The sequence below is a fragment of the Aquarana catesbeiana genome, linkage group LG13 (genome assembly GCF_042186555.1).
Source record: "Aquarana catesbeiana isolate 2022-GZ linkage group LG13, ASM4218655v1, whole genome shotgun sequence".
NCBI lineage: Eukaryota > Metazoa > Chordata > Amphibia > Anura > Ranidae > Aquarana > Aquarana catesbeiana.
This window is the reverse complement of record NC_133336.1, coordinates 218,899,864-218,923,614: the sequence shown is the minus strand read 5'-3', so window position 1 is coordinate 218,923,614 and position 23,751 is coordinate 218,899,864. Positions and strand designations below refer to the sequence as shown.

At 49.1% G+C, this 23,751-nt stretch overlaps 1 protein-coding gene across 1 annotated transcript in view; it reads right to left on the bottom strand.

The window, feature by feature from the left end:
- Nucleotides 1-23,460, bottom strand: part of NECTIN4 (nectin cell adhesion molecule 4) — a 123,646-nt gene extending 100,186 nt beyond the window's left edge. The window contains exon 1 of the mRNA XM_073608874.1: nt 23,253-23,460. Within this exon, the coding sequence (XP_073464975.1) occupies nt 23,253-23,343 (91 nt within the window). The 5' untranslated portion in view covers nt 23,344-23,460. The remainder of the gene's footprint in view (nt 1-23,252) is intronic.
- Nucleotides 23,461-23,751: the final 291 nt, after the last annotated feature.

Below are 23,751 nucleotides of genomic sequence, written 5' to 3'. Positions count from 1 at the left end.
AAACTTCTTCTTTAAACAATTACTTTTGTTCAGTCTTCCCAAAAATAAATTTCACGAACAGTAATAAGTTGGGGGATCATATTGGTTCTAGTGATGAAGGATAAGTTGGGGGATCATATTGGTTCTAGTGATAGAGGATAAGTTGGGGGATCATGTAGGTTCTAGTGATGAAGGATAAGTTGGGGGATCATATTCGTTCTAGTGATGAAGCACAAGTTGGGGAGATCATATTGGTTCTAGTGATGAAGGATAAGTTGGGGAATCATATTGGTTCTAGTGATGAAGGATAAGTTGGAGATCATATTGGTTCTAGTGATGAAGGATAAGTTGGGGGATCATGTAGGTTCTAGTGATGAAGGATAAGTTGGGGAATCATATTGGTTCTAGTGATGAAGGATAAGTTGGGGGATCATGTTGGTTCTAGTGATGAAGGATAAGTTGGGGAAACATATTGGTTCTAGTGATGAAGGATAAGTTGGGGGATCATTTTGGTTCTAGTGATGAAGGATAAGTTGGGGAATCATATTGGTTCTAGTGATGAAGGATAAGTTGGGGGATCATGTTGGTTCTAGTGATGAAGGATAAGTTGGGGGATCATGTAGGTTCTAGTGATGAAGGATAAGTTGGAGATCATATTGGTTCTAGTGATGAAGGACAAGTTGGGGGATCATGTTGGTTCTAGTGATGAAGGATAAGTTGGGGGATCATGTAGGTTCTAGTGATGAAGGATAAGTTGGAGATCATATTGGTTCTAGTGATGAAGGATAAGTTGGAGATCATATTGGTTCTAGTGATGAAGGACAAGTTGGGGGATCATGTTGGTTCTAGTGATGAAGGATAAGTTGGGGAAACATATTGGTTCTAGTGATGAAGGACAAGTTGGGGGATCATTTTGGTTCTAGTGATGAAGGATAAGTTGGGGAATCATATTGGTTCTAGTGATGAAGGATAAGTTGTGGGATCATGTTGGTTCTAGTGATGAAGGATAAGTTGGGGGATCATATTGGTTCTAGTGATGAAGGATAAGTTGGGGGATCATGTAGGTTCTAGTGATGAAGGATAAGTTGGAGATCATATTGGTTCTAGTGATGAAGGACAAGTTGGGGGATCATGTAGGTTCTAGTGATGAAGGATAAGTTGGGGGATCATGTAGGTTCTAGTGATGAAGGATAAGTTGGGGAATCATATTGGTTCTAGTGATGAAGGATAAGTTGGGGGATCATATTGGTTCTAGTGATGAAGGATAAGTTTGGGGGGATCATTTTGGTTCTAGTGATGAACGATAAGTTATGGAATCATATTGGTTCTAGTGATGAAGGATAAGCTGGGGGATCATGTTGGTTCTAGTGATAGAGGATAAGTTGGGGGATCATGTTGGTTCTAGTGATGAAGGATAAATTGGGGGATCATATTGGTTCTAGTGTTGAAGGATAAGTTGGGGAATCATATTGGTTCTAGTGATGAAGGATAAGTTGGGGGATCATGTAGGTTCTAGTGATGAAGGATAAGTTGGGGGATCATGTAGGTTCTAGTGATGAAGGATAAGTTGGGGGATCATATTGGTTCTAGTGATGAAGGATAAGTTTGGGGGGATCATTTTGGTTCTAGTGATGAAGGATAAGTTGGGGAATCATATTGATTCTAGTGATGAAGGATAAGTTGGGGAATCATATTGGTTCTAGTGATGAAGGATAAGTTGTGGGATCATGTAGGTTCTAGTGATGAAGGATAAGTTGGGGGATCATGTAGGTTCTAGTGATGAAGGATAAGTTGTGGGATCATGTTGGTTCTAGTGATGAAGGATAAGTTGGGGGATCATATTGGTTCTAGTGATGAAGGATAAGTTGGGGAATCATATTGGTTCTAGTGATGAAGGATAAGTTGGGGGATCATGTAGGTTCTAGTGATGAAGGATAAGTTGGGGAATCATGTTGGTTCTAGTGATGAAGGATAAGTTGGGGAATCATATTGATTCTAGTGATGAAGGATAAGTTGGGGAATCATATTGGTTCTAGTGATGAAGGATAAGTTGGGGGATCATGTAGGTTCTAGTGATGAAGGATAAGTTGTGGGATCATGTAGGTTCTAGTGATGAAGGATAAGTTGGGGGATCATGTAGGTTCTAGTGATGAAGGATAAGTTGTGGGATCATGTTGGTTCTAGTGATGAAGGATAAGTTGGGGGATCATATTGGTTCTAGTGATGAAGGATAAGTTGGGGAATCATATTGGTTCTAGTGATGAAGGATAAGTTGGGGGATCATGTAGGTTCTAGTGATGAAGGATAAGTTGGGGAATCATATTGGTTCTAGTGATGAAGGATAAGTTGGGGGATCATGTTGGTTCTAGTGATGAAGGATAAGTTGGGGAATCATATTGGTTCTAGTGATGAAAGATAAGTTGGGGAAACATATTGGTTCTAGTGATGAAGGATAAGTTGGGGAATCATATTGGTTCTAGTGATGAAGGATAAGTTAGAGATCATATTGGTTCTAGTGATGAAGGACAAGTTGGGGAATCATATTGGTTCTAGTGATGAAGGACAAGTTGTGGGATCATATTGGTTCTAGTGATGAAGGATAAGTTGTGGGATCATATTGGTTCTAGTGATGAAGGATAAGCTGTGGGATCATACTGGTTCTAGTGATGAAGGATAAGTTGGGGGATCATATTCGTTCTAGTGATGAAGCACAAGTTGGGGGGGATTATATTGGTTCTAGTGATGAAGGATAAGTTAGGGAATCATATTGGTTATAGTGATGAAGGACAAATTGGGGGATCATATTGGTTCTAGTGATGAAGGATAAGTTGGGGGATCATATTCGTTCAAGTGATGAAGCACAAGTTGGGGGGATCATATTGGTTCCAGTGATGAAGGACAAATTGGGGGATCATATTGATTCTAGTGATGAAGGATAAGTTGTGGGATCATATTGGTTCTAGTGATGAAGGATAAGTTGTGGGATCATATTGGTTCTAGTGATGAAGGATAAGCTGTGGGATAATATTGGTTCTAGTGATGAAGGATAAGTTGTGGGATCATATTGGTTCTAGTGATGAAGGATAAGCTGTGGGATCATACTGGTTCTAGTGATGAGGGATAAGTTGTGGAATCATATTGGTTCTAGTGATGAAGGATAAGTTGTGGGATCATATTGGTTCTAGTGATGAAGGATAAGTTGTGGAATCATATTGGTTCTAGTGATGAAGGATAAGTTGAGGAGATCATATTGGTTCCAGTGATGAAGGACAAATTGGGGGATCATATTGGTTCTAGTGATGAGGGATGAGTTTGGGGATCATATTGGTTCTACTGATGAAGGATAAGTTGGGGATCACTTTATCTTGCAATCCCCATCATCATTCCCATCATCTTCCTACTTTCCTTCCGTGATTTTCATCATCTTCCAGCATTGTACGGTATTAAGGGTCAGATCAGTCATATCTCAGTGGCCGTGTGAAGTAGATATCTACATAGACTTAATGAAAGGCTTTGCCGGTAAAATTCCTCTCATTTTAGGTTTGAATAGTCAGGCCAGGACTTTCGTTTTCGGCTAGGAAGGGGAACATTAGTAAGTCTATGAATCAGACAATACAGAAAAACAGCCAAGACCCTCATGAGACCCTCATCTCTCCTCTTCCAAACACGCTGGGTTTTTAAGGTGGTGGCCCGTTGGAAGTGGCACCTCAGGGTGATCAGGTTCACATACTTATCCCTCGGAATACTCCTGGGTGTGTATGTATTGGGGATATACTAGACATGTGCGATTCCTTTCGTATGAATTTCTATGCTTCTGAATTTTATACAAAATACGAAATTACGTTGACGAATTTCTGATCCAAATTCCGGTACAGTGGAAATGTGACGGGTGTTTTGTGGACCAATCAGAGGTTTTCTTCTGCTGCTGAGTGGGGGTTGGGAAAATGACCTTTTTTATTATGGGAGTGGGGGAGGTCCTGGTAGTCGATGGGAGATTCAGAATCAGACAAAATAAGAATGTTCGTTAATATCGTCTTATTATTGTCATAATAATTACGATTATTCCTTATGATGAAGTTAAAAACCCAGGAAGTCATCACAGCACAGGGATGGGGGGAGCCCCTCATAATGAGCACAGGGATGGTGGGGGCCCCTCATAATGAGCACAGGGATGGTGGGAGCCCCTCATAATGAGCACAGGGATGGTGGGAGCCCCTCATAATGAGCACAGGGATGGTGGGAGCCCCTCATAATGAGTACAGGGATGGTGGGAGCCCCTCATAATGAGCACAGGGATGGGGGGAGCCCTTCATAATGAGCACAGGGATGGGGGGAGCCCTTCATAATGAGCACAGCACAGGGATGGTGGGAGCCCCTCATAATGAGCACAGGGATGGTGGGAGCCCCTCATAATGAGCACAGGGATGGTGGGAGCCCCTCATAATGAGCACAGGGATGGGGGGGCCCCTCATAATGAGCACAGGGATGGTGGGGGCCCCTCATAATGAGCACAGGGATGGTGGGAGCCCCTCATAATGAGCACAGGGATGGTGGGAGCCCCTCATAATGAGCACAGCACAGGGATGGTGGGAGCCCCTCATAATGAGCACAGCACAGGGATGGTGGGAGCCCCTCATAATGAGCACAGGGATGGGGGGAGCCCCTCATAATGAGCACAGGGATGATGGGAGCCCCTCATAATGAGCACAGGGATGATGGGAGCCCCTCATAATGAGCACAGGGATGGTGGGAGCCCCTCATAATGAGCACAGGGATGGTGGGGGCCCCTCATAATGAGCACAGGGATGGGGGGAGCCCCTCATAATGAGCACAGGGATGATGGGAGCCCCTCATAATGAGCACAGGGGTGGGGGGGCCCCTCATAATGAGCACAGGGATGCTGGGAGCCCCTCATAATGAGCACAGGGATGGTGGGGGCCCCTCATAATGAGCACAGGGATGGGGGGAGCCCCTCATAATGAGCACAGGGATGATGGGAGCCCCTCATAATGAGCACAGGGATGGTGGGGGCCCCTCATAATGAGCACAGGGATGGTGGGGGCCCCTCATAATGAGCACAGGGATGGTGGGAGCCCCTCATAATGAGCACAGGGATGGTGGGGGCCCCTCATAATGAGCACAGCACAGGGATGGTGGGGGCCCCTCATAATGAGCACAGGGATGATGGGAGCCCCTCATAATGAGCACAGGGATGGTGGGAGCCCCTCATAATGAGCACAGCACAGGGATGGTGGGGGCCCCTCATAATGAGCACAGGGATGGTGGGGGCCCCTCATAATGAGCACAGGGATGGTGGGGGCCCCTCATAATGAGCACAGGGATGGTGGGAGCCCCTCATAATGAGCACAGGGATGGGGGGGCCCCTCATAATGAGCACAGGGATGGTGGGAGCCCCTCATAATGAGCACAGGGATGGTGGGAGCCCCTCATAATGAGCACAGGGATGGTGGGGGCCCCTCATAATGAGCACAGGGATGGTGGGGGCCCCTCATAATGAGCACAGGGATGGTGGGGGCCCCTCATAATGAGCACAGGGATGGTGGGGGCCCCTCATAATGAGCACAGGGATGGTGGGAGCCCCTCATAATGAGCACAGGGATGATGGGAGCCCCTCATAATGAGCACAGGGATGGTGGGAGCCCCTCATAATGAGCACAGGGATGGGGGGAGCCCCTCATAATGAGCACAGGGATGGGGGGAGCCCCTCATAATGAGCACAGGGATGGTGGGGGCCCCTCATAATGAGCACAGGGATGGTGGGAGCCCCTCATAATGAGCACAGGGATGGTGGGGGCCCCTCATAATGAGCACAGGGATGGTGGGGGCCCCTCATAATGAGCACAGGGGTGGGGGGGGCCCTCATAATGAGCACAGGGATGGTGGGGGCCCCTCATAATGAGCACAGGGATGGTGGGGGCCCCTCATAATGAGCACAGGGATGGTGGGGGCCCCTCATAATGAGCACAGCACAGGGATGGTGGGGGCCCCTCATAATGAGCACAGCACAGGGATGGTGGGGGCCCCTCATAATGAGCACAGGGATGGTGGGGGCCCCTCATAATGAGCACAGGGATGGTGGGAGCCCCTCATAATGAGCACAGGGATGGTGGGAGCCCCTCATAATGAGCACAGCACAGGGATGGTGGGGGCCCCTCATAATGAGCACAGCACAGGGATGGTGGGGGCCCCTCATAATGAGCACAGCACAGGGATGGTGGGGGCCCCTCATAATGAGCACAGGGATGGGGGGAGCCCCTCATAATGAGCACAGGGATGGTGGGAGCCCCTCATAATGAGCACAGGGATGGGGGGAGCCCCTCATAATGAGCACAGGGATGGTGGGAGCCCCTCATAATGAGCACAGCACAGGGATGGTGGGGGCCCCTCATAATGAGCACAGCACAGGGATGGTGGGGGCCCCTCATAATGAGCACAGGGATGGGGGGAGCCCCTCATAATGAGCACAGGGATGGTGGGGGCCCCTCATAATGAGCACAGGGATGGTGGGAGCCCCTCATAATGAGCACAGCACAGGGATGGTGGGGGCCCCTCATAATGAGCACAGCACAGGGATGGTGGGGGCCCCTCATAATGAGCACAGCACAGGGATGGTGGGAGCCCCTCATAATGAGCACAGGGATGGTGGGAGCCCCTCATAATGAGCACAGGGATGGTGGGAGCCCCTCATAATGAGCACAAGGATGGTGGGAGCCCCTCATAATGAGCACAGCACAGGGATGGTGGGAGCCCCTCATAATGAACACAGGGATGGTGGGAGCCCCTCATAATGAGCACAGGGATGGTGGGGGCCCCTCATAATGAACACAGGGATGGTGGGAGCCCCTCATAATGAGCACAGGGATGGTGGGGGCCCCTCATAATGAGCACAGGGATGGTGGGGGCCCCTCATAATGAGCACAGGGATGGTGGGGGCCCCTCATAATGAGCACAGGGATGGTGGGGGCCCCTCATAATGAGCACAGGGATGGTGGGGGCCCCTCATAATGAGCACAGGGATGGTGGGGGCCCCTCATAATGAGCACAGGGATGGTGGGAGCCCCTCATAATGAGCACAGGGATGGTGGGGGCCCTCATAATGAGCACAGGGATGGTGGGAGCCCCTCATAATGAGTACAGGGATGGGGGGGCCCTCATAATGAGCACAGCACAGGGATGGTGGGAGCCCCTCATAATGAGCACAGCACAGGGATGGGGGGAGCCCCTCATAATGAGCACAGGGATGGTGGGGGCCCCTCATAATGAGCACAGGGATGGTGGGGGCCCCTCATAATGAGCACAGGGATGGTGGGAGTCCCTCATAATGAGCACAGGGATGGTGGGAGTCCCTCATAATGAGCACAGGGATGGTGGGAGCCGATCATAATGAGCACAGGGATGGTGGGAGTCCCTCATAATGAGCACAGGGATGGTGGGAGCCGATCATAATGAGCACAGGGATGGTGGGAGTCCCTCATAATGAGCACAGGGATGGGGGGGGCCCCTCATAATGAGCACAGGGATGGTGGGAGCCCCTCATAATGAGCACAGGGATGGGGGGGGCCCCTCATAATGAGCACAGGGATGGTGGGAGCCCCTCATAATGAGCACAGGGATGGGGGGGGCCCCTCATAATGAGCACAGGGATGGTGGGAGCCCCTCATAATGAGCACAGGGATGGTGGGAGCCCCTCATAATGAGCACAGGGATGGTGGGGGCCCCTCATAATGAGCACAGGGATGGGGGGGGCCCCTCATAATGAGCACAGGGATGGGGGGGGCCCTCATAATGAGCACAGGGATGGTGGGGGCCCCTCATAATGAGCACAGGGATGGGGGGGGCCCCTCATAATGAGCACAGGGATGGTGGGGGCCCCTCATAATGAGCACAGGGATGGTGGGAGCCCCTCATAATGAGCACAGGGATGGGGGGCCCTCATAATGAGCACAGGGATGGTGGGGGCCCCTCATAATGAGCACAGGGATGGTGGGGGCCCCTCATAATGAGCACAGGGATGGTGGGGGCCCCTCATAATGAGCACAGGGATGGTGGGGGCCCCTCATAATGAGCACAGGGATGGTGGGGGCCCCTCATAATGAGCACAGGGATGGTGGGGGCCCCTCATAATGAGCACAGGGATGGGGGGCCCTCATAATAAGTTGCCATATTGAGAAAGGTATTTTTTGCTTTTTAAATTCAGCACAAGGAACGTTCATATTTTGTAGAATTCAGATTAAATGTTGGACACAAATGACGAAATACGAATTAACGGCGAATACAAAACAGAACAAATTTATAGACGGCGCTCTTATCTAGGATATACTTTATATTGTCCAAAGTATTAATGAGTTGGCTCCGCCCTTTACACACACATGACCTTTAATGACCCCCCAGTCTTAGTCCGGAGGGTTCAATATTGAGTTGGCTCCTCCCCTTTACACACACATGACCTTTAATGACATCCCAGTCTTAGTCCGGAGGGTTCAATATTGAGTTGGCTCCTCCCCTTTACACACACATGACCTTTAATGACCCCCCAGTCTTAGTCCGGAGGGTTCAATATTGAGTTGGCTCCGCCCTTTACACACACATGACCTTTAATGACCCCCCAGTCTTAGTCTGGAGGGTTCAATATTGAGTTGGCTCCGCCCTTTACACACACATGACCTTTAATGACCCCCCAGTCTTAGTCTGGAGGGTTCAATATTGAGTTGGCTCCGCCCTTTACACACACATGACCTTTAATGACATCCCAGTCTTAGTCCGGAGGGTTCAATATTGAGTTGGCTCCTCCCCTTTACACACACATGACCTTTAATGACCCCCCAGTCTTAGTCCGGAGGGTTCAATATTGAGTTGGCTCCTCCCCTTTACACACACATGACCTTTAATGACCCCCCAGTCTTAGTCCGGAGGGTTCAATATTGAGTTGGCTCCTCCCCTTTACACACACATGACCTTTAATGACATCCCAGTCTTAGTCCGGAGGGTTCAATATTGAGTTGGCTCCGCCCTTTACAGATATAACAGCTTCACCTCTTCTGGGAAGGCCGTCCACAAGGTTTAGGAGGGTGTCTGTGGCAGTGATGGAGAACCTCGGCACCCCTGATGTTTTGGAACTACATTTCCCATGATGCTCCTGCAGCCTGAAATGTAGTTGAGAATCATGGGAAATGCAGTTCCAAAACATCAGGGGTGCCGAGGTTCCCCATCACTGGTCTATCGGAATGTTTGACCATTCTTCCAGAAGAGCATTTGTGAGGTTAGGCACTGATGTTGGATGAGAAGGTCTGGCTCACAGTCTCCAAAGGTGTTCTATGGGGTTGAGGTCAGGACTCTGTGCAGGCCAGTCAGGTTCCTCCACCCCAAACTCGCTCATCCATGTCTTTATGGACCTTGCCTTGTGCTCTGGTACAAATGATTTGGTGGAGCCCAACCCCTGAAAAATAACCCACCACCATAATCCTCCGATCCTTAAGGCGTCCGCATACCAAGACATTTTGGACAATTTCATGCTCCCAACTTTGTGGGAGGAGTTTGGGGACGGCCCCTTCCTGTTCCAACATGACTGCCCACCAGTGCACAAAGCAAGGTCCATAAAGACATGGATGAGCGAGTTTGGGATGGAGGAACTTGACTGGCCTGCACAGAGTCCTGACCTCAACCCCATAGAACACCTTTGGAGACTGTGAGCCAGACCTTCTCATCCAACATCAGTGCCTGACCTCACAAATGCTCTTCTGGAAGAATGGTCAAACATTCCCACAGACACCCTCCTAAACCTTGTGGACGGCCTTCCCAGAAGAGGTGAAGCTGTTATATCTGTAAAGGGCGGAGCCAACTCAATATTGAACCCTCCGGACTAAGAGTGGGGGGTCATTAAAGGTCATGTGTGTGTAAAGGGGGGACCAATACTTTTGGTAATATAGTGCATATGTATATACATACAGTATCTGACAAAAGTAAGTACACCCCTCAGTGACATTTGTGTAAATCTTTTCTTCTCTCTTTTCATGTGACAACACTGAAGAAATGACACTTGTCTACAATGTAAAGTAGTGAGTGTACAGCTTGTATAACAGTGTAAATTTACTGTCCCCTCAAAATAACTCAACACACAGCCATTAATGTCTAAACCGCTGGCAACAAAAGTCAGTACACCCCTAAGTGAAAATCTCCAAATTGGGCCCAAAGTGTCAATATTTTGTGTGGCCACCATTATTTTCCAGCACTGCCTTAACCCTCTTGGGCAATACTATGTAGTAACAACAAAATCTAAAGTCAAGATTAATGGCAGGATCAAAAGAAGGAAAAGAAAAAAAAAAAAAAAAGGGGGGGGGTTCAATTTATGGCAGGATCAAAAAAGAAGGGGATTGGATTTATGACAGGATCACAAAGGAGGGTGTTGAATCTATGGCAGGATCAAAAAAAAAAAAAAAATACAATGAATGAAGAAGGAGGGATGGAATAATGGCAGGACCAAAAAAAAGGATGCAATTTATGGCAGGATCAAAAAAGAAGGGGAATAATTTATAGCAGAATCACAAAAAAGGGGGATTGAATTTATGGCAGGATAAAAAAACAGGTACAATTTTTTTTTTTTTTGATCCTGCCATAGATTCAACACCCTCCTTTGTGATCCTGTCATAAATCCAATCCCCTTCTTCTTTGATCCTGCCATAAATTGAATCCCCCCCCCCTTTTTTTTTTTTCTTTTCCTTCTTTTGATCCTGCCATTAATCTTGACTTTAGATTTTGTTGTTACTACATAGTATTTTATTTGAACACTTTGAACATTTTCCTTTCCTTTAAGGAATATATTTCCCCCTTGGAGTAATAAGGTCTCAATATCTCATGTAGCATTTTTTCTACACATTACTTTTTGGCTCAACAAAAGAACTTTTTATATTGTCTTTTTCTTCTCATGGTGGCTAAAAACGGGTGAAGTCACCAACCACTGAATAATGGATATCAATGAAATATGTTCATTTTCTGTGACACCAACTTGATAGGCCAATTTTGTAGAGATGGAGTTTGTATGTGTGTATGTGAGTGTATATATATTTTGTCATATCTATTTCAAACTAGCTACGACTACTGCAGAAACGCGTCAGCTTTATTGTTTTATTGTCACTCTGATGTACCAATAAACGTCACTTCAAGGATTACAGTTTTGCCGGCTCTCCTTATTACTGTTGCATTGGACTGTGTTGGGACACATCGAGCCTCGGCACCTGTGAGTGGATCCGGTGTATGGATTGAGTTGTCCCTGCAGAGAGCGCTGTTCCCTTTCTTCTTTTCCATGCTAGGTTAGATCCGGACAATACCCGGACTGTGCCGATAATCAGAACATCGATGAATATTTTAGAAAGAGCAGAAAATGTTGTATTTCCAGGTGATAAAAGTCCTCTAAGCCCCTCCCCCGGTGTGCAGAGCAGGCCATGTTTGTCTGACCCTCCCTGTCTATTGTGGAATATTTGGTGAGTCAATACCAGGAATGGGACGTTCTGAAGGATTAGAAGGTTTTCTATTCAGACCTTTCACTGCATTCCATTGCTTCATGTTTGTGTAATGCAGCCAATTACTCCGGGAGACGGAACACTCAGCCAAGAGGTGATACCGGCACATTATACCGGCACATTATACCAGCCAGACCTCAACCGTGTCACACCTGAGGAAGACGGAGCCGCCTCTCTGCTGCTTTGTGTCTGAACCAACCCCCTGAAGACTCCACCAGAGATGGGAAACCTCTGAGAGCTGAGGAGTCATAAATCACACGGGCCCAGCACTTCCCATACACCCGTATGACAGGAGAGTGTTATATCACACGGGCCCAGCACTTCCCATACACCCGTATGACAGGAGAGTGTTATATCACACGGGCCCAGCACTTCCCATACACTGTATGACAGGAGAGTGTTATATCACACGGGCCCAGCACTTCCCATACACCCGTATCACAGGAGAGTGTTATATCACACAATCCATCTGACCCAACACAGGAACAAAGAATACGGAGGAGAGATGGGTTTGCTTTAAGAGCATATTAAATAAGGGCATTAGCCAATGTATCCCATTGGGTAATAAATTTAAAAGAGCGAACAAAAGTCCTGGATGGCTTAACTCCAATGTAAAAATGCATATAAAAGCAAAGGAGAAGACCTTCAAAAAATACAAGGTTGAGGGATCATCCTCAGCATTCAGAATTTACAAAGAATGCAATAAGAAATGTAAGGGTGCAATTAGGACGGCTAAGATAGAACATGAAAGACACATAGCGGAGGAGAGCAAAAAAAATCCCAAGAAATTCTTTAAGTATGTAAACAGTAAAAAAGGAGGACAGACTATATTGGCCCCATAAAGAATGAGGAAGGACATCTGGTTACAAAGGATGGGGAGATGGCAAAGGTATTGAATTTATTCTTCTCCTCAGTCTTCACGAGTGAATCGGGGGGCTTCAGTAACCAAAACTGCAGTGTTTATCCTCAGGACACAACACAGGAAGCACCTCCATGGTTATCAGAGGACAGAATTAAAATTAGACTTGAGAAACTTAACATTAATAAATCACCGGGACCAGATGGCTTGCATCCGAGGGTACTTAGGGAACTCAGTCAGGTGATTGCCAGACCGTTGTTCCTAATTTTTACAGACAGTCTATTGACTGGAATGGTACCAGCTGATTGGAGAAAAGCCAATGTAGCACCAATATTTAAAAAGGGCCCAAAAAACATCCCTGGGAATTACAGACCAGTCAGCCTAACAGCCATCCTGACAGTCCATCTGACCCAACACCCTCCATACTGACAATCCATCTGACCCAACACCCTCCATACTGACAATCCATCTGACCCAACACCCTTCATACTGACAGTCCATCTGACCCAACACCCCCCATACTGACAATCCATCTGACCCAACACCCTCCATACTGACAATCCATCTGACCCAACACCCTTCATACTGACAGTCCATCTGACCCAACACCCTCCATACTGACAATCCATCTGACCCAACACCCCCCATACTGACAGTCCATCTGACCCAACACCCCCCATACTGACAATCCATCTGACCCAACACCCTCCATACTGACAATCCATCTGACCCAACACCCCCCATACTGACAATCCATCTGACCCAACACCCTCCATACTGACAGTCCATCTGACCCAACACCCCCCATACTGACAATCCATCTGACCCAACACCCTCCATACTGACAATCCATCTGACCCAACACCCTCCATACTGACAATCCATCTGACCCAACACCCCCCATACTGACAATCCATCTGACCCAACACCCCCCATACTGACAGTCCATCTGACCCAACACCCTCCATACTGACAATCCATCTGACCCAACACCCCCCATACTGACAATCCATCTGACCCAACACCCTCCATACTGACAGTCCATCTGACCCAACACCCCCCATACTGACAATCCATCTGACCCAACACCCCCCATACTGACAGTCCATCTGACCCAACACCCACCATACTGACAATCCATCTGACCCAACACCTCCATACTGACAATCCATCTGACCCAACACCCTCCATACTGACAGTCCATCTGACCCAACACCCCCCATACTGACAATCCATCTGACCCAACACCCTCCATACTGACAATCCATCTGACCCAACACCCCCCATACTGACAATCCATCTGACCCAACACCCTCCATACTGACAATCCATCTGACCCAACACCCTCCATACTGACAATCCATCTGACCCAACACCCTCCATACTGACAGTCCATCTGACCCGACACCCTCCATACTGACAATCCATCTGACCCAACACCCTTCATACTGACAATCCATCTGACACAACACCCTCCATACTGACAATCCATCTGACCCAACACCCTCCATACTGAAAATCCATCTGACCCAACACCCTCCATACTGACAGTCCATCTGACCCAACACCCCCCATACTGACAATCCATCTGACCCAACACCCTTCATACTGACAGTCCATCTGACCCAACACCCTCCATACTGACAATCCATCTGACCCAACACCCCCCATACTGACAATCCATCTGACCCAACACCCTCCATACTGACAATCCATCTGACCCAACACCCCCCATACTGACAATCCATCTGACCCAACACCCCCCATACTGACAGTCCATCTGACCCAACACCCCCCATACTGACAATCCATCTGACCCAACACCCTCCATACTGACAATCCATCTGACCCAACACCCTCCATACTGACAATCCATCTGACCCAACACCCTCCATATTGACAATCCATCTGACCCAACACCCCCCATACTGACAATCCATCTGACCCAACACCATCCATACTGACAATCCATCTGACCCAACACCCTTCATACTGACAATCCATCTGACCCAACACCCCCCATACTGACAATCCATCTGACCCAACACCCTCCATACTGACAATCCATCTGACCCAACACCCTCCATACTGACAGTCCATCTGACCCAACACCCTCCATACTGACAATCCATCTGACCCAACACCCTCCATACTGACAATCCATCTGACCCAACACCCCCCATACTGACAATCCATCTGACCCAACACCCTCCATACTGACAGTCCATCTGACCCAACACCCCCCATACTGACAATCCATCTGACCCAACACCCTCCATACTGACAATCCATCTGACCCAACACCCTCCATACTGACAGTCCATCTGACCCAACACCCTCCATACTGACAATCCATCTGACCCAACACCCTCCATACTGACAGTCCATCTGACCCGACACCCTCCATACTGACAATCCATCTGACCCAACACCCTCCATACTGACAATCCATCTGACCCAACACCCTCCATACTGACAGTCCATCTGACCCGACACCCTCCATACTGACAATCCATCTGACCCAACACCCTCCATACTGACAATCCATCTGACCCAACACCCCCCATACCGACAATCCATCTGACCCAACACCCTCCATACTGACAATCCATCTGACCCGACACCCTCCATACTGACAATCCATCTGACCCAACACCCCCCATACTGACAATCCATCTGACACAACACCCTCCATACTGACAATCCATCTGACCCAACACCCCCCATACTGACAATCCATCTGACCCAACACCCTTCATACTGACAGTCCATCTGACCCAACACCCTCCATACTGACAATCCATCTGACCCAACACCCTCCATACTGACAATCCATCTGACCCAACACCCTCCATACTGACAATCCATCTGACCCAACACCCCCCATACTGACAATCCATCTGACCCAACACCCTCCATACTGACAATCCATCTGACCCAACACCCTCCATACTGACAATCCATCTGACCCAACACCCTCCATACTGACAATCCATCTGACCCAACACCCCCCATACTGACAATCCATCTGACACAACATCCCCCATACTGACAATCCATCTGACCCAACACCCTTCATACTGACAGTCCATCTGACCCAACACCCTCCATACTGACAATCCATCTGACCCAACACCCTCCATACTGAAAATCCATCTGACCCAACACCCTTCATACTGACAGTCCATCTGACCCAACACCCCCCATACTGACAATCCATCTGACCCAACACCCCCCATACCGACAATCCATCTGACCCAACACCCTCCATACTGACAATCCATCTGACCCAACACCCTCCATACTGACAATCCATCTGACCCAACACCCTCCATACTGACAATCCATCTGACCCAACACCCCCCATACTGACAATCCATCTGACCCAACACCCCCCATACTGACAATCCATCTGACCCAACACCCCCCATACTGACAATCCATCTGACCCAACACCCCCCATACTGACAATCCATCTGACCCAACACCCTCCATACTGACAATCCATCTGACCCAACACCCTCCATACCGACAATCCATCTGACCCAACACCCTCCATACTGACAATCCATCTGACCCAACACCCCCCATACTGACAATCCATCTGACACAACACCCCCCCATACTGACAATCCATCTGACCCAACACCCCCCATACTGACAATCCATCTGACACAACACCCCCCATACTGACAATCCATCTGACACAACACCCTTCATACTGACAGTCCATCTGACCCAACACCCCCCATACTGACAATCCATCTGACCCAACACCCTCCATACTGACAATCCATCTGACCCAACACCCCCCATACTGACAATCCATCTGACCCAACACCCTTCATACTGACAATCCATCTGACCCAACACCCTCCATACTGACAATCCATCTGACCCAACACCCTCCATACTGACAATCCATCTGACCCAACACCCTCCATACTGACAATCCATCTGACCCAACACCCTCCATACCGACAGTCCATCTGACCCAACACCCTCCATACTGACAATCCATCTGACCCAACACCCTCCATACTGACAATCCATCTGACACAACACCCCCCATACCGACAATCCATCTGACCCAACACCCTCCATACTGACAATCCATCTGACCCAACACCCTCCATACTGACAATCCATCTGACCCAACACCCTCCATACTGACAGTCCATCTGACCCAAGACCCTCCATACTGACAATCCATCTGACCCAACACCCTCCATACCGACAGTCCATCTGACCCGACACCCTCCATACTGACAATCCATCTGACCCAACACCCTCCATACTGATAATCCATCTGACCCAACACCCTCCATACTGACAATCCATCTGACCCAACACCCTTCATACTGACAATCCATCTGACCCAACACCCTCCATACTGACAGTCCATCTGACCCAACACCCTCCATACTGACAATCCATCTGACCCAACACCCTCCATACTGACAATCCATCTGACCCAACACCCTCCATACCGACAGTCCATCTGACCCAACACCCTTCATACTGACAATCCATCTGACCCAACACCCTCCATACTGACAATCCATCTGACCCAACACCCTCCATACTGACAATCCATCTGACCCAACACCCCCCATACTGACAATCCATCTGACCCAACACCCTCCATACTGACAATCCATCTGACCCAACACCCCCCATACTGACAATCCATCTGACCCAACACCCTCCATACTGACAATCCATCTGACCCAACACCCTCCATACTGACAATCCATCTGACCCAACACCCCCCATACTGACAATCCATCTGACCCAACACCCTCCATACTGACAATCCATCTGACCCAACACCCTCCATACTGACAGTCCATCTGACCCAACACCCTCCATACTGACAATCCATCTGACCCAACACCCCCCATACTGACAATCCATCTGACCCAACACCCTCCATACTGACAATCCATCTGACCCAACACCCTCCATACTGACAATCCATCTGACCCAACACCCCCCATACTGACAATCCATCTGACCCAACACCCTCCATACTGACAATCCATCTGACCCAACACCCTTCATACTGACAGTCCATCTGACCCAACACCCCCCATACTGACAATCCATCTGACCCAACACCCCCCATACCGACAATCCATCTGACCCAACACCCTTCATACTGACAATCCATCTGACCCAACACCCTCCATACTGACAATCCATCTGACCCAACACCCTTCATACTGACAATCCATCTGACCCAACACCCCCCATACTGACAATCCATCTGACCCAACACCCCCCATACCGACAATCCATCTGACCCAACACCCTTCATACTGACAATCCATCTGACCCAACACCCTCCATACTGACAATCCATCTGACCCGACACCCTCCATACTGACAATCCATCTGACCCAACACCCTCCATACTGACAATCCATCTGACCCAACACCCTCCATACTGACAGTCCATCTGACCCAACACCCTCCATACTGACAATCCATCTGACCCAACACCCCCCATACTGACAATCCATCTGACCCAACACCCTCCATACTGACAATCCATCTGACCCGACACCCTCCATACTGACAATCCATCTGACCCGACACCCTCCATACTGACAATCCATCTGACCCAACACCCCCCATACTGACAATCCATCTGACCCAACACCCTCCATACTGACAATCCATCTGACCCGACACCCTCCATACTGACAATCCATCTGACCCGACACCCTCCATACTGACAATCCATCTGACCCAACACCCCCCATACTGACAATCCATCTGACCCAACACCCCCCATACTGACAATCCATCTGACCCAACACCCTCCATACTGACAATCCATCTGACCCAACACCCTCCATACTGACAATCCATCTGACCCAACACCCTCCATACTGACAATCCATCTGACCCAACACCCTCCATACTGACAATCCATCTGACCCAACACCCCCCATACCGACAATCCATCTGACCCAACACCCCCCATACCGACAATCCATCTGACCCAACACCCTCCATACTGACAATCCATCTGACCCAACACCCCCCATACTGACAATCCATCTGACCCAACACCCTCCATACTGACAGTCCACACTGATGTAACACCCCAATATCGATAGACGATCCCCTTCTGCCCCAGAGCCACCCCCCCCCCTCCAGATACTGACAGAGCTCAGCCGACTCTCACAGCTCCTCCACTAAACCTTTAATTACAGAGTAGAAGGAGGGCTGGAACCATTTACGAGGAATTTGGTGAGATCTGGTGTGTTATAAACTCCGGCAACCGATCAGAGGCCTGCGTGACAGCAAAAGTGTCCTGTACATGTTACTGTCACCCCGGAATTATGAATCATGGTGACCTAGGAATGCTTCGTTCATGTGTCACCCCGCTTCATGGACATTTCTCAATCATACATTGTAATCTCTGCAGGAAATGCTGAGCCCAAGAGCTTACGTTCTGAATCAATGGAAGGTTATGGGGAGCTGAAGCCTGACAGGAGATCTGTTCTCCAAGTCACAGTCCCCCTTTATATCTGATCTATATACCCAGAGGAGAGATATATAGAATCAGCCAAGGTGCAGGAAAGTCATCCTGATCCTTCTATCACTACTTCTATCTACTACTACTAAACAAAGACCCAAAACAAGCATGCAGCAAGTGAAGGTTTCACCTTAAAAATGTCCTCTCCTGACCCGACACCCCTAGAGCATTCACCTCCTACAGTACCCACCCAGTGTCCAACTAATCCCCACATTATATGTGATCAGAGCCCTTCTCCCCCTCTGGGGCAACTTCACCCCCTACAATACCCACCCAGTGTCCAACCAACCCCCATATTATATGTGATCAGAGCCCTGCTCCCCTCCCCCTCTGGGGTAACTTCACCCCTACAATACCCACCCAGTGTCCAACCAAAATGAGACCTCCATATAGGAGAGACCTCCTGAGACCTCCATATAGGAGAGACCTCCTGAGACATCCATACAGGAGAGACCTCCTGAGACATCCATACAGGAGAGACCTCCTGAGACCTCCATATAGGAGAGACCTCCTGAGACCTCCATACAGGAGAGACCTCCTGAGACCTCCATATAGGAGAGACCTCCTGAGACATCCATACAGGAGAGACCTCCTGAGACCTCCATATAGGAGAGACCTCCTGAGACCTCCATATAGGAGAGACCTCCTGAGACATCCATACAGGAGAGACCTCCTGAGACTTCCATACAGGAGAGACCTCCTGAGACCTCCATATAGGAGAGACCTCCTGAGACCTCCATATAGGAGAGACATCCTGAGAAATCCATATAGGAGAGACCTCCTGAGACATCCATATAGGAGAGACCTCCTGAGACCTCCATATAGGAGAGACGTCCTGAGACATCCATATAGGAGAGACCTCCTGAGACCTCCATATAGGAGAGACGTCCTGAGACATCCATACAGGAGAGACCTCCTGAGACCTCCATATAGGAGAGACCTCCTGAGACCTCCATATAGGAGAGACCTCCTGAGACCTCCATATAGGAGAGACCTCCTGAGACATCCATACAGGAGAGACCTCCTGAGACCTCCATATAGGAGAGACCTCCTGAGACCTCCATATAGGAGAGACCTCCTGAGACATCCATACAGGAGAGACCTCCTGAGACATCCATATAGGAGAGACCTCCTGAGACCTCCATATAGGAGAGACCTCCTGAGACCTCCATATAGGAGAGACCTCCTGAGGCCTCCATATAGGAGAGACCTCCTGAGACCTCCATATAGGAGAGACCTCCTGAGACCTCCATATAGGAGAGACCTCCTGAGACAACCATATAGGAGAGACCTCCTGAGACCTCCATATAGGAGAGACCTCCTGAGACATCCATATAGGAGAGACCTCCTGAGACATCCATATAGGAGAGACCTCCTGAGACATCCATACAGGAGAGACCTCCTGAGACATCCATACAGGAGAGACCTCCTGAGACATCCATACAGGAGAGACATCCTGAGACATCCATACAGGAGAGACCTCCTGAGACCTCCATATAGGAGAGACCTCTTGAGACCTCCATACAGGAGAGACCTCCTGAGACCTCCATACAGGAGAGACCTCCTGAGACCTCCATATAGGAGAGACCTCCTGAAACCTCCATATAGGAGAGACCTCCTGAAACCTCCATATAGGAGAGACCTCTTGAGACCTCCATATAGGAGAGACCTCCTGAGACCTCCATATAGGAGAGACCTCCTGAGACCTCCATATAGGAGAGACCTCCTGAGACCTCCATATAGGAGAGACCTCCTGAGACCTCCATATAGGAGAGACCTCCTGAGACATCCATACAGGAGAGACCTCCTGAGACATCCATATAGGAGAGACCTCCTGAGACCTCCATATAGGAGAGACCTCCTGAGACATCCATACAGGAGAGACCTCCTGAGACTTCCATACAGGAGAGACCTCCTGAGACCTCCATATAGGAGAGACCTCCTGAGACCTCCATATAGGAGAGACATCCTGAGAAATCCATATAGGAGAGACCTCCTGAGACATCCATATAGGAGAGACCTCCTGAGACCTCCATATAGGAGAGACGTCCTGAGACATCCATATAGGAGAGACCTCCTGAGACCTCCATATAGGAGAGACGTCCTGAGACATCCATACAGGAGAGACCTCCTGAGACCTCCATATAGGAGAGACCTCCTGAGACCTCCATATAGGAGAGACCTCCTGAGACCTCCATATAGGAGAGACCTCCTGAGACATCCATACAGGAGAGACCTCCTGAGACCTCCATATAGGAGAGACCTCCTGAGACCTCCATATAGGAGAGACCTCCTGAGACATCCATACAGGAGAGACCTCCTGAGACATCCATATAGGAGAGACCTCCTGAGACCTCCATATAGGAGAGACCTCCTGAGACCTCCATATAGGAGAGACCTCCTGAGGCCTCCATATAGGAGAGACCTCCTGAGACCTCCATATAGGAGAGACCTCCTGAGACCTCCATATAGGAGAGACCTCCTGAGACAGCCATATAGGAGAGACCTCCTGAGACCTCCATATAGGAGAGACCTCCTGAGACATCCATATAGGAGAGACCTCCTGAGACATCCATATAGGAGAGACCTCCTGAGACATCCATACAGGAGAGACCTCCTGAGACATCCATACAGGAGAGACCTCCTGAGACATCCATACAGGAGAGACATCCTGAGACATCCATACAGGAGAGACCTCCTGAGACCTCCATATAGGAGAGACCTCTTGAGACCTCCATACAGGAGAGACCTCCTGAGACCTCCATACAGGAGAGACCTCCTGAGACCTCCATATAGGAGAGACCTCCTGAAACCTCCATATAGGAGAGACCTCCTGAAACCTCCATATAGGAGAGACCTCTTGAGACCTCCATATAGGAGAGACCTCCTGAGACCTCCATATAGGAGAGACCTCCTGAGACCTCCATATAGGAGAGACCTCCTGAGACCTCCATATAGGAGAGACCTCCTGAGACATCCATATAGGAGAGACCTCCTGAGACATCCATATAGGAGAGACCTCCTGTTTAGGGGAGATATCGCCGGATTTGTCCATAGGAAGTATAGAGACAGACATCCAGTGACAGCAGCTATTCCTGCATTGTACAGTGACAGAACCCAGCACACACAATGGTGGTACCCACAGAACACACAATGGTGGTACTCCCAGCACACACAATGGTGGTACCCACAGAACACACAATGGTGGTACTCTCAGAGCACACAATGGTGGTACCCCCAGAACACACAATGGTGGTACCCCCAGAACACACAATGGTGGTACTCTCAGAACACACAATGGTGGTACCCCCAGAACACACAATGGTGGTACTCTCAGAACACACAATGGTGGTACTCCCAGAACACACAATGGTGGTACTCTCAGAACACACAATGGTGGTACCCCCAGAACACACAATGGTGGTACTCTCAGAGCACACAATGGTGGTACTCTCAGAACACACAATGGTGGTACTCCCAGAACACACAATGGTGGTACTCTCAGAACACACAATGGTGGTACTCCCAGAACACACAATGGTGGTACTCTCAGAACACACAATGGTGGTACTCTCAGAACACACAATGGTGGTACTCCCAGAACACACAATGGTGGTACTCCCAGAACACATAATGGTGGTACTCCCAGAACACACAATGGTGGTACTCCCAGAACACACAATGGTGGTACTCTCAGAACACACAATGGTGGTACTCCCAGAACACACAATGGTGGTACTCTCAGAACACACAATGGTGGTACCCCCAGAACACACAATGGTGGTACCCCCAGAACACACAATGGTGGTACTCTCAGAACACACAATGGTGGTACTCTCAGAACACACAATGGTGGTACCCCCAGAACACACAATGGTGGTACCCCCAGAACACACAATGGTGGTACCCCCAGAACACACAATGGTGGTACTCTCAGAACACACAATGGTGGTACTCCCAGAACACACAATGGTGGTACTCTCAGAACACACAATGGTGGTACCCCCAGAACACACAATGGTGGTACTCTCAGAACACACAATGGTGGTACTCCCAGAACACACAATGGTGGTACTCTCAGAACACACAATGGTGGTACCCCCAGAACACACAATGGTGGTACTCTCAGACCACACAATGGTGGTACTCCCAGAACACACAATGGTGGTACTCTCAGAACACACAATGGTGGTACTCCCAGAACACACAATGGTGGTACCCCCAGAACACACAATGGTGGTACTCCCAGAACACACAATGGTGGTACTCTCAGAACACACAATGGTGGTACTCCCATCTGTACACAGTTCATATGTTTGTGTCCTACCTGTAAAGCAGAGGGAAAGAAGTAGCAGGGACCTCAGATGGTGGCAGATCCTGGAAGACCACAGTGGGGGATAGGAGGGTCCCGGTGACATGGTGGTTGTAGTTGTTGGAGGGTCTGACGCTGAATGCAGGGCGAGGAACGATGTCACTGTCTCTGCGTCTCACTCAAAGCTGGATTATAAAACTAGACCAACCAGTTCTACATGGAGCCATTCCAAGGAAGGGAGGGGAGGAGGAGGGTGACAAATCTACCAAAACACCGAGAGAGACTTACCCACAGTGCAAGACACCCCGATACACCCTGATTACCCCACCTCTCACCCCGATACACCCCGATCCTCCCACCTCTCACCCCGATACACCCTGATTACCCCACCTATCACCCCGAACACCCCGATTACCCCACCTCTCACCCCGATACACCCCGATCATCCCACCTCTCACCCCGATACACCCTGATTACCCCACCTCTCACCCCGATACACCCCGATCATCCCACC